Source organism: Grammomys surdaster, unplaced genomic scaffold, assembly GCF_004785775.1.
Source record: "Grammomys surdaster isolate TR1022 unplaced genomic scaffold, NIH_TR_1.0 238, whole genome shotgun sequence".
NCBI lineage: Eukaryota > Metazoa > Chordata > Mammalia > Rodentia > Muridae > Grammomys > Grammomys surdaster.
The window spans coordinates 3,624,406-3,639,450 of record NW_021604683.1 but is presented as its reverse complement, the minus strand read 5'-3'; the positions used below and the strand labels follow the sequence as shown (position 1 = coordinate 3,639,450).

Below are 15,045 nucleotides of genomic sequence, written 5' to 3'. Positions count from 1 at the left end.
AAGGTTTTGTGGCTGAGGTGTCCCAATCCCTCCATTGGAAGTCTTTCCTGGTGATAGGAGTGGCTGTTTCAGGTTCCATATCCCCTTTTGCTAGGAGTCTTAGCTAGGGTCAACCTCATAGAATCTGGAAAGTTTATAGTACATCTCAGAGATGCGCTCCCCCACCCCCAAACTCCAGTTTTCTGATGCAAACATTTTCTGATAGCACCTGGCCCTAAATCTCTACCTATGGCGATCCTAGAGCATCATCAGGGCATTCCCCTTTGACCACTAAGTTAGCTGGGGTTCCCAGATATCTGGCTGAATCCTTTTGTCCCTCCTTATCCATGAAAGTCAGTTGTATGTATCGGTGTGACTGTGTTAGTTTTCCCCACCGGCCAAGCACAGGTCTTGGTAATGCTGTGTTTTCAGATGTGATGGACACTTTAGTCAGCAACCATAGCACAGATGACTGTCTACAGTGCTTGGGTACTTGAAATCATGGAGGGTGGAGATGAGATTGGCCTCAGGGCCCTCTGTGGTGACAGAAGCCTGCTGAATGGCGGATGGGATGGTAAGTGTCTATGAGTAAGACCTGCAGCAGGTCCAGTGGGCTCAGGTGGCCAGGTGGCTGCCTGCTGATAGCACAGGATGGTATATACCAGGCTCCATCAATGAACTGCTTGGACTGCTGTTACCTTCCCGATGGGCCAGTTCTACTTTGGGAATGTGGAACCTGGACCTTGAGAGTCTAAGACTGCCAGACTGGTGACCCTGGGCTTTTCACCCAGATAGTGGGCTACTGGACCTGTGGACTCTGTGCTGTCTCCTCTCAGGATGTGGAGCCCAGTTTTGGAGGTTCAGGGTTCTCCTGACTCTACCTCCTAAGTGCTAGGATGATAAATATGCATTACCATGCCTGACTTATTCTCTGCTGGCTGCTAAACCCAGGAAATCGTGTATTCTAGGCATGTACTCTGCCAACTAAACAGGATACCTAGCTCCTTGTTTTCCTGCTTATGTCTCATTCATTGTGGCTTGTCTGAAAGGGAGGGGCGGGGACCAGGTAGGAAGACACAGCATCGTTATGGTGAGTGGTGAGCAAGACCTACCCTGACCTCCAGCCACTCACAGCCTAGAAAAATCAGAGGTCTCGAATACACAGGGGCAGAATCCAAATCCATCATCTTCAGCAATGGGCTTCATCATCTGCAGCTCCAGAGGTGTGGCCACAGCTGGATGCAAGTGCTCAGCTGGCGTTGGCTTTTACCCATGAACCCTGAACTAGAAAGGGGAAATGTTCTCATAGACAATACCCTGAGCCTGCAGCAGAGGATATCAGAGAATGGCAAGAGGGAAACAGTGACCTAACTGGTAGGGACAGTGGTCAGTTCTACATATTAAGCAGAGAGGGAGATTTGTGTAGAGGCAACCTGACCCCATTAGACCCTCTGCTGTCCAGGGGTAGGGGCCATGGTGACAAAAGGAGTCAAAGGCCCAGCAGGAGCATAATAGCTTCTCGTCATAGTCACCATCATGATCGTTATTGTTGCTGTGCACGTAAGCAGATGCCTGGGTTTTGAAGGTCACGTGACTGCTGGGGGTGGGGGACAAGCAACTCCTTGAGCAAGAGCACTTGTGGTTCAGATGAATGTGAGGTTCTTCTTGGTGCCTTGTGGTCAAGCATGTTTCATGCACAGGCCCTGAGGATTGTATGTTAGCTGTGCCTATTTTGTGTGACAGGTTGTCATCTGCAAAAAAATGTTGTTATCACTTGAGCTGCCTAAGAACCAGTGGGCTCCTGACATGTACACATCCCCTGTATACATGTGGGATTCATTTGTGTTGGAGTCTGCTTTTTTGTGTTTAAATTTATTTTATTATTGCTCACTCTTCCCCCTTCTTCCTTCCCTCCCTCCCTTACACACATGGTGCACCCATGGAGATCAGAAGACAATTTATGGGAGTTGGTTTTCTCCTTCTACCACGTGGGTCTAGGGTATGAAATTCGGGTTCCTAGGCTTGGCGGCAAGCATCTTACCTGCTGAACCATCTCACTGGCCCTAGAGTCTGCCTCTTATGATTTAACAGCAGCTTCTCCAATCTCCCAGGATAAAATGCAAATGTGGTAGTCTTCAGCAGGCACTGTTCCTGCTATAATACCTATCATGTGTTTTAGGTCACTTGGTGTGCCCTTATCAAAGGCCACAAGCTGGATGCCTGTGGTAGGACTATGGCACTTGTCCTCTGTAGAGCTCTGGGGTAGAGTAAGGGAGAAGGTATCCCACTTGTCAGAGGATGCACATAGCCATGAAAGGGGAAGAGATCTTGGAGGAGAATTTTGGCAGGCCAAGAAGGGTCAGGTAGTAAATATATTTATACATTTACATACACATGTATATAATATATATAAAATATAAAACATATAATATATAATGATATGTAATATGTAATATATATAATATGTAATATATAATATGTAATATAATATATACATACACACACATATATATATGGAAAGAGAAAGAGGAGAGAGAGAAAGAGAGAGAGAGAGAAAGAGAGAGAGAGAGAGAGAGAGAGAGAGAGAGAGAGAGAGAATTACAGCAGAAAGGACAAGCTGGTGAACAGAGCAGGAATCGTCAGAGCTTGTAAGGAAGGAGAAATTGAAACATTGTGGCAGCTAGGGAAAGCCCAGAAAGATGATCTGAGTTTAGCACCCCATCTAGCTGGAAGAGAGTTTTTCTGCCTCTGAAGCTAGGGAGGAATTGTTGCATACCAGGTAAAAGAATGAATATTTACCTTCTATAGGGCCAACAGTGTGGAGTTGGTTCTTTTTATCATTTTTTGCACTAGCTAAGGCTGCCTTTGCTAAAACCAGATATACAATTATACTGAGGGGCCTGGTCTGCAATTGGTGTGATGGTGGAGTCTTGGGTAGCAGGAGACAGGTGCAGACTGTATCCCACCCCTCCCCTCCCCACTGTGCTCTGAAGACCCTCTAAGGTCTGAGTCCGAGGCATGCAAGCTGATTAGACACAGGCTGTGGCTGGCCCACTGACTGTGTATCTCTCACCTCCTGCAGGTTTCTTTTAGTCTTCTCCTGCCTTGTGCTTTCTGTGTTTTCCACCATCAAGGAGTACGAGAAGAGCTCTGAGGGGGCCCTCTACATCTTGGTAAGCTCCACACTTGGGCAGGGCATGGGGAGAGGCTTGGAGGCTGGGAAATGGACCTCTACAGCACAGCCTACCTCCCAACCCCTGGACTTCTGCTTCGGGTTCTGCTTTCAACCCTGATCCTCTCTGAGCCAGGCCTCCTGCATACATGGTCTCCTCCAGAGTAGTTAGTGTTCTTTCTTACACACACAGCTATTGTTGTTCCCAGCATGGTGGTGTAGAGACCTCAAGCCCCTTCTCAGCTTCCTAGTCCCTAGAAGTAATGTTACAATATCCAGTGGTCCTCACCATCCCCCCTTTCTGCCTTGCTTTCTTATGTCTCAGTACTCAGGTGCCTCCACTGAAGTGTGTGGTGCTCCCCAGAAGATGTGGGTGAAGGGGTGGGAGGCCATGATGCTCACTCACATAAACCCTGTGACGGGACAGGGGTGGGTGTCATGGAAACGGGACTGTAATTCCTCTGTTGCCGTTGGTAACGGAGGTGGCCCTTCAAGAATGATCCCACTAGAGTGCTTTTCCACCCACTTTGCCCCACTGCCCTGGAGCTGCCTGAATTCTACAGGAACCTATTTTCCTTTTGGTATGGCTGGGAACTCTTTCAGCTCAGCCCTGCTGTGCCCATCCCTCACACTGACACCAGAGCCTCCCACTGCAGCTCAGAAGGGAGGCGAGAAGGGGGGGGGTTCCTCTGGTGGTCTACAGGACCTGCTGGCAGCAGTAAGTCCCCGGAGGATCTGTTTCTAGCAGGGATTCAATCCTGGATGACATGAACTGGGTGTCCTATGGGGCTTGAGCTAAGCCTGAAGCCCTGATTTCTAGTTTATGATCCTTGGAGCTTTATCCATCCCTGTCCCAAAACTGTCATGTAGTATAGAGGTAGCCCTCCTAAGGCCTGGTAGTGTCTTCATCTGTGTTCCTCCCACCTCCCAGGAAATCGTGACCATCGTGGTATTCGGTGTTGAGTACTTTGTGAGGATCTGGGCTGCAGGCTGCTGCTGCCGGTATCGAGGCTGGAGGGGCAGGCTCAAGTTTGCCAGGAAGCCATTTTGTGTGATTGGTGAGGCCTGATGGACATGCCCATAAGAGTTGGGTCTGGGGAAGGAGTTATTTCTGTCTTGGCCACAATGGGTTGAGTAAGAGGGTAGGGCCTTCTGGAAGTTCCTTCTTATCACTGACTTGGAGCTGGAGGCCATGGCTGACAAGGCCTAGGAGTTGGGAGGGGGACAAAGTGCTGGGCAGTCTCTCTTGGACACCACAGGTAGGCAGGGTGGGCACTGGAAACTACCCTTCCCAGGGCCCCACATGACCTTGCATGTCTATGGGACCACTGAGTCCTCCTCTGGGGGCCTTGGGGAAGAGATGCTGTGATCTGTGCCTGTCTCCCACAGATATCATGGTGCTGATTGCCTCCATTGCTGTGCTGGCTGCTGGCTCCCAGGGCAATGTCTTTGCTACATCTGCGCTTCGGAGCTTGCGGTTCTTGCAAATATTACGGATGATCCGTATGGACCGGAGGGGTGGCACCTGGAAGCTCCTGGGATCCGTGGTCTACGCTCACAGCAAGGTGAGCAGCCCTGGCCCTGCCTGGGGCCTGCTGTTTACCATGACCTCAAGGCTTCAGGCTGCTCTAAGCTGATGTAGTCACAGACCAGGCAAGATATAAACGAGCCATTCCTTTTATCCCATGGCTGACTCTCTTCCTCTCCTGTCCTCAGAAGCTGTTTTCTATTCTTAGTGTGAGCAATCCTTCCTGTAGCGGCAGCCCCTGTAGCTGAGCATTTCCCTTCTTGGTTCTGAAGGCCTGGATCGATACTCTGCCTGAATCACCTACTTAGGGGTTGTTTAAACTGTGGCTTGTGGTGGCTGCTGACCAGGGTACTTACGGGGTGGCTGTGGGTACACATTCTGTGTTGAAGGAGTCCTCAGTGGCCAAGACCTGGTTTCTGCCAGGTTGTCTATGAGACCTTGTGCTCTTTATGTTCTCATTGATTCAAATGCTCTTTATCCTGTCTGACCTCCCTCCCCTTTGTCAGCCGTGATCATGTATGGGCAGGCACTTGGCTCTGGGGAAGTTGAGCTTCCTGGACTGCACTGCGTACCCTGAGTGTTGGGAACTGAATATATGCCCATTGAGGCCTGTACCCCTTTTGGGGGATTTCTCCACAGTGTTGGGACCCCAGCTGCTGGCTATGGGGTATGTGCTTCCCCAGCCAGGAACAGGGTGTTTAAAGGGCTAAAATAGTTGAAAGTTGCATTATACAGCCAGCAGTCACTTCATTATTCAGGACAAGCCCTGTTGCCAAACCTGACCAGTGTCTACTCTAGTTGTACCTTGCTGGCATCAGGATGGGATTACATCTTCCAATTCTCTGAGCTGCACAGTTGAGGGCAGGGCTCCCATGCTGGGCTTCCAGGCTGAGTGAGACAATGACGTGGCTTCCTGCCTTTGCAGGAGCTGGTCACTGCCTGGTACATTGGCTTCCTCTGCCTCATCCTGGCCTCGTTTTTGGTGTACTTGGCAGAAAAGGGTGAGAATGACCACTTCGACACCTACGCGGATGCACTCTGGTGGGGTCTGGTAAGTCCTGGTCATTGGTCACCATTCCTTCCTCCTTCACATCCTCTGACTACTGCTATCCTAAGGATATACACCCTACCCCTTGGGACCTGAAGGAGAAACCTAGTTGCCTTTAGGCTGAGCTGGGTGGGCATGTCTCTTGGAGGACACCTTGGTGGCTGGCTGTGGACATGATGACAACTGAGGCTGATGTGCTTCCCGTGTTGGTAGATGTGATGGGAGACAGACTGGGCTTCTTTCTCTCCCCATTACCTTCCTGCAGTTCCTCACTTGGCACTGAACTGTATAGGAGAAAGATTAGGGTGGGGGAATATTGAGGCTCTGAGGGTAATGACCAGAATAAAGCCATCCTGGGGCTCCCCAGCTCAAGAGTTTGAATGACTCTAAGAACTTTGGAACAGTATGAAGGTGAAGGCAACATTGTTATCTTGGCCTTCCATTCCCAAGGCCAATTGCTACCATTCCAGGAGCTTACTGCTGGCCTTCCATCTCCAGTCAATCCTATCTTTCATTGTGAGGGATAAAGGAGAATTCAAAGTGAAGATGGCTCAGTAGATAAAGTACTTGCTTCAAAAGCATGGGAACTTCAGTTTGGATCTCCAGGAGCCATGTAAAAGTTGGGTACACATTTGCACAGTGCAAATGGAAAACACAGGCTCTGACTCTCCGAGATGTTTTTTAGGTGGTCTGCAGCCTGCTGGCAGTGGCCTTAATTGCAGCTTCCCTAAGACTTGGTGCTGCCCAAGTGGCCTTTGTGCCTGAGGCTCACCATGCTTGACTCTGCCTAAGATGCTCCAGAAGTCCTCTCTCACTGCCCCTTTCCAGAAGGGCCTATTAGTCATCTTTGGACTTCTGCTTGGAGTGGACATGGAAGACAGGTTTCCTAGGCCCCTGTTTTCTGATCTTGCTTTCTGAAGCCCACACTAGCCCTGAGATCTACTCCAAAGAGATACGGGTTTCTCCTAGCCCCTCCCCCAATACTTTAGACTCCTTAGAGGCTCAGGCAGAGATTGTTATCACCTGACAAGCCCTGAGGTGATGACCTAGGCAGATGCTGTGCTTGCAGAGTCACTCAGGGAGGATCAGACAACTGACCCTGGGGTGAAGCCACAGGGCAGTTTATTTGTGATATTACTAATGTCCACAGGCCTGGAACCTCATGTCCTTTTGGTAAGAAGCAGGGCTATTAGGAGTGAAGAGAGTTTAAGGCTGGAGATGACTGATAGAGGAGATTGTGTGATAGGCACAAAGCAGGAATAGCTGGATTGTCTGATTGTGCATGCCCAGGCTCTGCTGAGGGAGTTAGCTTGGCACCCAGGGGTCCTGAACTGTAATCAGCTGGCCCCAGGGTCCTGTGAGAGAGATGTAGCCCATTCTTTTCAAAATTTTCTTGAGTCTAGGCCTTTTTTCTCTTTCAGAACTGAAGCAAACATTTTATCTTTATTGTTTCAAAGTAATCCTTGTATTTTAAAATGTCCATGGGTTTCTAAAATGCAGCCCCCTTGCTACTACCTATCTGTCTTCTCGGCCACCTTCTACCCACTATCCCTTGCTTCCTCCCCTCCTGGGCCAGACCCTCTCTTAGACTGCCCCCATTTCTCCCTGAATCCTGTTCTCCTAGGCCTTTCTGACTCCTAACACTCTGTGAACCTGGAATCCTTGCACTTCCTTGATCTTGACCCTTGACTTGGTGGGCACTTAACAATTAACTGATGCTCCTTCCTCTGAGCACAGAGCAGGGGTTAGAAATGCCAACGATGAAAACTGCTCTCCTTTCTTGGTGCCTGTGTGTAAACTGTGGAGTCTACCCTCTCAAGTGTGAATTAGGAGAGCCTTGGGAATGATTCCCCTTTTAGTGTAGAAGAAAGATTGGGGATTTTAGAATAAAAGATAACCTACACTGATCCTGGCCTTGTTTTGCCCTAGTATGGATGATGTAGGAAGGATGACCCTTCTGTCGGTCCAGCCAAAACCTGAGTGGTCATCAGTGTCCAGCTTCCCTTAAACTACTTGGGTGAACTTCCCATGGTTGAGCAGGGACATCTGGCCTGGGATTGTGGCCTCTGTGGCAGGCCATTGCCAGCCTGCCCAAGTGACCAGAGCCCCTGCCCCTCAGATCACCCTGACGACCATTGGCTACGGGGACAAGTACCCTCAGACCTGGAACGGGAGGCTGTTGGCAGCGACGTTCACCCTCATTGGTGTCTCATTCTTCGCTCTTCCTGCTGTGAGTCCTGCATGCCGTCCTGCTTTGGGGATGTTAGGGGTTTTAAAGGCTTCCTGTAAGACGGGGCCCACCTGTGAACTATGAAGATCTTGGATAGGAGCAGGTCCCTGTGGGGTTCACAGCCCCTAGAGAGGCCCCAGATTAGACCCAGAGTGAGACTGTTCTGGTTTAGATGCCTGTAGCCTCCTTAGGCACACTTCTAGTGTCTTCAGATCAGGCTGTCTCACATGGCTCTGTTGATTTCTATGGCTTTCCTATCTGAATGACTCTAGATAGTGGGGGGTCCTCATTTATCATATAAAGAATGGGATGGGCATATTGACTGTTGCTTTGGGGCTGGCAGAGAAGCTGACTGCAGCTGCCTTGGGGACACAGAAGGTTAGGATGGCTCCTGATTGGGATCACTAGGCATTGCCTTCTGCTAACCAGAGGTTCCGCAGACCTGGAAGTGTTAAAGAATTCCAAGGATATAGGAAGGTGCACCCACAAAATACAAGTATTGTAGACAAGGGTGGAGGAGGGGAATGGTCCCAGGATGTGGTCTGACCTCAGTAACTTGCAGGGCATTTTGGGATCCGGCTTTGCCCTGAAAGTACAAGAGCAGCATCGGCAAAAACACTTTGAGAAACGGCGGAACCCTGCGGCAGGTCTGATCCAGGTGAGCCTTAGTCCCTCTTAGGGACCAGCCCCTGTTCTGATTCCACCTTACCTAGAAGGGAGCCCACTAGGATCTTGGCACTGACAAGGGCTGTACCATGCTTTTCCCTGTCTATGGATAGGCTATAGCCTGGGTTTGGAAAACAAGGTTGTGTTCAGCATAAGAATAAATTACACACCTAGTGACTCACGGTACTGCTGCTGGATGATCCTATCCCCGGTGGCCACTAGGCTCAGGTTAATACTATCTCAGGAACCATCTAGGTCATTGTTAGTGTCCTATGAGGTAGGTGTCTCATCACACCTATCCTGCATCTGTGAGACTCACAGCTTAGAGAAGTTGAAAGTCTGGTAGCAAGTGGCTCCTGAGGCACATCTGTGCCACATCAGCCTGAGCTGTGGACACTGTGCCTTACTGCTCTGCACTTGCTCAGGTAGTCTAACCATTTAGGGGCAGGTGGGATATGCAGGCCACCTGAACATGCATGCAGAACACGGAGATTTCCTGCCAGATGAATATGGCCCTGTATCTGTCTTTCTTTTTAAAGATGTGGCTTTCACAGTCTCAACCTTGATTCCAGCTTCCTTTTGTATATGTACTGCACAGCTTTCACCATAAAACATATGGATATTGTTTTGTAATGTCAAAATATACAAAAAAAAGAACAGAATGCCCATTTGAAAAATAAAATAACTACATGTCCATGGGGCCAAAATGTTTAATAGGGAACAACATAAATTGAGTACCACCCCCATATATTCAAAGGCCATTCAACAGCACCCTGTGAATCTACCATGAAAGAGCAATAGCATAGCTGTTCCTGCCTCACCTACAAATGCCTCCTTACTTGTCTTGCCTACACAGTTTCCCCACTGTAAATTTCAGGGTGGTTTCCAGAGCTTCAAAACATCTCCAGCCCATTTATGATGCATGACCACAAGGTAAAGACATTGTGGTAGAACAGTTGATCAAAGGGTCTTCCTTTGAGCAAAGATGATTTTTCTACATATTTGGGGCCAAAGCTTTGGTTAGCAATGACCCCAGTAGCCCTCATGTAGGTGCAGGGGTAGAAGGACTGATTTTTCAAGAGGCTTATCACCTGGTTATGATTCTGGCTTCCAAGCAGAAAAATACTTGGAGGGGGAGTCTCAGAGGAGGTACCAGGCCTTCTGTGTCTTCAAAGCATTCTATAGAAGTCAGCCTGGCTAGCCTGGACCTCATGTAGTCCTTGATCTTATTAAAAGATTGATGGAGACCAAAGTAAGTAAAAAAAATCCCATGTTCAAGGACTGGATGACATAATCTCATTAAAATGTTCTTCCCAAACATTGGCATGCAGGTCCAGTGCCCTCCACCCCCTTTCAGAAATGGGAAAGCTAATCCTAAGGTATTTGTGGAATTACAATGGACTCTGGATATTCCAGGAGAGCACTGAAGCAGGACAAATTATGGGGACTCTTACACTTTCAGATTTTAAATCTATTATAAAGCTGTAGCAATCAAAACAGTGTAGTTCTCTAGATGGAGAGATGGCTCAGCAGTTAAGACCCAAAACAAACCAACCAAATAAATGAAAACAACCGGAAAAGAAAGTGACACATAACATTGTTACCCACCTGACATGTAACATTGTTGCCCACATTTTTACCCATGTGACATGGAACATTGTTGCCTTTCCCACATGTTCACTCCAGTTGTTAGGACCCAAAACAGGTGTTTAGCCAAAACCCTCCATGTTTATAATGTATATAACAGCCAAAATATGTGTGAGTCACGGTCAATGGTGGATGATCAAAATGGTATGTGATATGTCTGTACAATCAAGTGTTATTCAGTCCCAAAAGGGATGCAGCTCAGTGCACAACCCTCAGCTCGGAGGGCCTTTCCTTCCATGCAAGAAACTAACAGGCAGACCATACAATCATGAGATTCCATGATAGGAAATTTCCAAAGCAGTGAAATCCATAGAGACGGAAAGACTGATGCTGCCAGGGCCTGGCAGGAAGTCTGAAGGGAAGTGTCACCTTTATTGTGTGGGCCTGCCTTCTTAAGGGTAAGAAGCTGTGGATAGATTGTTGCTACGGTCACATAGTGCTATGTGTACTTTAAAGGAATCAAAATGGTAGACTTCATATTATGTGGATTCTGATGAATATACAAAAAGAAAACAATGTATACAGAATGGAAAGATGCCTGAATCAGTGAAGAAGCCTGGGCCTGGGCCACCTTGCCTGGGCCACCTTGTCTGGGCTACCTTGCCTGGTGAAAGGAGTCGAGTCCTCCTAGCCTTGTCCCCATTCCCAGGTTTCATGGGGTTGGGAGTAAGACTTGTTTGGACTGGAGAGGCAATGAAGTCACCAACTCGCTGTCAAGGAAGATAGAAGGGATGAAGATCACCAAGGCTCACTGCAGACTCGCTTTGAGCGAGAGGCAGAGTATCTGTCATACTCCACCAGCTTCTGGAGGCATCATGCTTGTCCCACAAGGTTAAACTGAGGCTGTGGGGTGAGGACAGGCATGGGGCTGCAGTTCTCTGTGGGTGAGGTCCCTGGAGATGAGTAGCCTCGGCCCTGCCACAACAATCTCACCTCTTTCCACTGCAGTCTGCCTGGAGATTCTATGCTACTAACCTCTCACGCACCGACCTGCACTCCACGTGGCAGTACTACGAGCGGACAGTCACTGTCCCCATGTACAGGTACTGCGCCAGGCCCAGCCTTACCACCCTGCATGGTGGTTTGCTTTTTAATTTACATTTGTTCTTTAAACCCCATTGATTTGTATTTGTTTTCAAGTGTATGTATTTTTCCACAAAAGATTCTGTGTGATTTATTTCACAGTATTGATTTTTGTTCTTTGTTTTATAGTGTTGTGGCTTTTATTTCTTAGTCTTGTACCCATCCTTTGCTTTCCATTCCTTTTTGGGGTACATTGTGTTGTGATCCCCACTCCAAAACATTCCATGAAATGAATGCTGGCCTTAGTGCTGGAGGCTGCAAAGCCTTTAGCAGCCCAAGACTTAAGAAGTATAGAGGTGATTGTTCTTTTGACTGTGTTCTCCAGCAAAGACCAGAACAACTATGGAGTGCGTACATGTAGGGAATAATCCAGACTACAGTGAGAGTCTAGAGTTAGGAAAGTTGTTATATCATGAAGAGGACCCCCCAGCATCCCAGCAACACAAAACACAGGACACCCCAGGAAAATCTGGAAATCAGAAAAGGTCAGGAAGTACCTTTCTGGGGGCCACCAGGGGACAGTGCCAGCTGGCCTCTGGGCCACTGCTCAGAAGACAGGTGGCAGCACTGGCTTGGGAATTATGCACACAAAGCTTAGATGAAAATGTGAGGCAAGGCAGTGAGGCCCAAAGCTGTAAGTCCAAGCTCCTTGGGTACTGTCTCCTCACCCTGAACTGAAGAGAGAGAAAGAGAGAGAGAGAGAGAGAGAGAGAGAGAGAGAGAGAGAGAGAGAGAGAGAGAGAGAGAGAGAGCACAGAAGATCAGGTCTCTCCAGCTTCATTACCTGAGTCAGACCATTTCATTCCACCTGTTTCTATCTGAGCCATCATACCCAGGTAGCATGGGCACAGAGCTCTGTCAGGACTCCTGGGCTGGGGATAATCTTCAGGGATCTGACAACCAGCAATGGTCAGATAGACTGTAGACCATTCTGCCTACATCAGTCTTGGCAAGGCATTGCTCAAGACAAAGATGGCTTTGCCATCAGCACTCACCCCAGGCTTCTCTGCAGCCCTGAGCCCTCACCTGGCCCTGCCTCAAGCTCCATGCTCCTTGCAGGGCATTGAGACAGGACTGAGTGAGCTATGGGCTAATTTTCTTTATTCTGTTGTCTCCCCCTACTTCCCTCTACTTCTTCTTTTCATTTTCTTTTTCTTATCCCGTTCTTTTAAAATATTTGGTTCTTTTCCCTTTGTGTGTGTGCGTGTGAAACCCTTGAAAGCTCACAAACTCAAACCTATGGGGCCTCCAGGTAGGACATGCATGGGATGGAAGATGTGTGTAGCTCTCGTCTGTCTGAGTTTGGGGTGGGGCAAGCCCTCCAGAGCTCATATCCCATCCTAGAGCACCTGCCCTATAGTCCTCATGCTACCCTCGTCAGACCCTGTCACCCGATGGCCTCTTCCTGCCTGGAATCCCTCTGTTAACCTATAGTGCCTTCTGGGCCAGTGTGAGCACACCTTGCCTCTCTGACTCCTGCTTCCTTAGCTGCTGCTTCCCTGTTGCTGTACCCCTTGTCCTCAGTGTGTCTTGTTCTTTGGCCTGCTTCCTGCCATGTCTTACAGCTGTGGTTCCCTAACCCTGCCTCTACTTATGAGCAGTGTCTGTTGTGAGACTAACTGTGTTTCTAAGGGATCTATGTTTAGGACCAGGAGCACATCCCAGACTAGAATCTTACTTTGCACATCTGCCCAAGGTTCTCCCTTCCAGTGTCTGAGTGCCCCCATGACCCTGGAGTCTTTATATCACAGTGGAGAAAGAATGAAGGCCCAGGGAACAGGGCCATTTATTCTGGATGGTGGCTCCTTCTTGCTGTATTCAGGGCCATGGTGGGAAGCAGGAAACAGTCTTTGCTTATATGCAGGTAGCTGTGCTACTCAGGAAGTCGTACTCCACATGTAGAAGGTGAGCCACCTCCTTACCCTGCTTGGGTGAAGTCTATGCTAGAGGAAGACTCCCAAACCAGCACAGCCTTACAAAGTGGGTCAGTCCTTCCTGACCTGATCCAATAGCAGATATAGATTCTTTTCTCTGTAGCTGTGACCTGTCTCCTACCTTTTATAGGGACTGGACTAGGAGATTAAGCACTTGACTCTCAAAATAGAATGATTCCTGGGTAGGCCTTTGGACATCTTCCCAGACCCCAGAGGCACAGGTAACTGTGGTAGAAGCATCTAATGTCCTGACTCTCCAAGGGCTCCCAGTTTCCTGGCAAGTAGAAGACCCATGTCCTGTCCTCTCATGCTTCTTACCTCAGCCCATCTTTTCCAGCCAGCACCACACTTAGAAAGAAAATGTCCCCCAGAGCTTCCAACCTGTGTAGCTAGAGTTGTCCCATAAGACCAACAGTATTCTCAGATTAGCCCATACTCTCCTGGGGTTGCTCCTCCCCCAATCCTTTGTGACTGCTCAGGGGTGACCAGCTATGTGCACGGCCCTACTCCATGTGTCTGCCCCTGGTTGCTGCTTTTGTGTGTCCTGGGCATGCATCCAGTGTGGCTGGGAGGGCTGATTTTACATGTGTCTAACCTGACCTGTGTGGTGGTGGTAAGTGTGGGTGTCCAAGGCAGAGGGCTGTGCCAGAGACCCTGCTCCAGGCCCCAGGGCTGGGTGAAAAAGTAGAGGGCCGGCCCTTATGGCACTCACTAGCTGACTAACTGATTGCTAGGCTCCTGCTTCAAGCTGACCTGTCAAGGACGATGAATGGCTTCGGGGAAGGGAAGCAGAAAAGGGTAAGGGGAGAGAAGCTCACAGGGTTGTAGGGTTTTGTTTGTTTGTTTGTTTGTTTGTTTGTTTGTTTTGTTTTAAACCAGAGCCTTACTAGGTCTGACCCTGGGGCTGTGAAGCAAAGAAGGTCCAGATGTAGCTGCCCTTGCCAGAGCCTGTGCAACCTATAGGGGTAAAGGAAGAGGGGAGGAGAAGATAGCCAGAGGCAATAGTGGCTCAGGAGTGTAGAGTGGGTATCTCTGTCTGGAGGAACAGGATTGGAGTGAAGGGCAAGTTGGCCAGTGAACTCAGTGGCCTTTCTGTTTTTTAGGTTGTAGGGAGCCATTAAATGTTTGAGTGGGAGAAGAGTAAGGCTGCTGAGCATGTTTGAGAGACCCACTGGAGTGGGGGTAGGGCAGAGAGATGACGAGAGACTTGAGAGAGTCCCAGTGAGGTGAGCAAAGGGAAGAGGAAGACACAGGACATTTCCAGTACCAACGGTCACACAGAGAGGACGGCTGGCCATGCTGGGCTAGGAGGTGGCTCAGGGCTGTAGGAACCTAAGCCCTGTGCTTTTTAGCTGAGGGGTCAAGAATGAAAGACCAGATGAGGTGGGGGGGGGGTCCTGAGGAGCCTGATGTGTAGTCGGGACTCTAGGAGGCCAGTGCTGATAGAGACACAGGAGGATCAGCAGCGTGAAGGTGTCCTGGAGCAGGTAGGGTCAGAACTGGGAAATGAATGGCAGGGCCTGGGGTCATGGGAGCCAAGGGACTGCTGTGTTTATTCTAATACGAGGTGATTTCATGGAACAGGCATTTGCCAGGAGGAAACAGAGGGTCTAAGGCTGAAAGTGAGATGGGACGAGGAGATTTTTTTTACCCCTGTGAGGCAAGGGTTCACCTTCCTCATAGGAACATGCCTTCCCTATACTGTGTCTGTGGCATTGGACTGACCAAACGCCAGGGCAGGCAGGCCTGACATGGGCT

The 15,045-nt window shown here is 49.1% G+C and overlaps 1 protein-coding gene across 10 annotated transcripts in view; it reads left to right on the top strand.

Annotated features, from left to right (window-relative positions):
- Positions 1 to 15,045, top strand: part of Kcnq2 (potassium voltage-gated channel subfamily Q member 2) — a 59,312-nt gene that overhangs the window by 17,906 nt on the left and 26,361 nt on the right. For 6 of the 10 annotated variants that reach the window (XM_028774034.1, XM_028774036.1, XM_028774035.1 and 3 more), the window contains exons 2-8: positions 3,062 to 3,152; positions 4,083 to 4,209; positions 4,541 to 4,716; positions 5,605 to 5,730; positions 7,847 to 7,957; positions 8,520 to 8,615; positions 11,219 to 11,313. In XM_028774034.1, the coding sequence (XP_028629867.1) occupies positions 3,062 to 3,152; positions 4,083 to 4,209; positions 4,541 to 4,716; positions 5,605 to 5,730; positions 7,847 to 7,957; positions 8,520 to 8,615; positions 11,219 to 11,313 (822 nt within the window). Of the gene's footprint in view, positions 1 to 3,061; positions 3,153 to 4,082; positions 4,210 to 4,540; positions 4,717 to 5,604; positions 5,731 to 7,846; positions 7,958 to 8,519; positions 8,616 to 11,218; positions 11,314 to 12,575; positions 12,606 to 15,045 lie in introns of all 10 variants that reach the window. The other 4 variants (XM_028774028.1, XM_028774031.1, XM_028774029.1 and 1 more) reach the window with 1 other exon arrangement.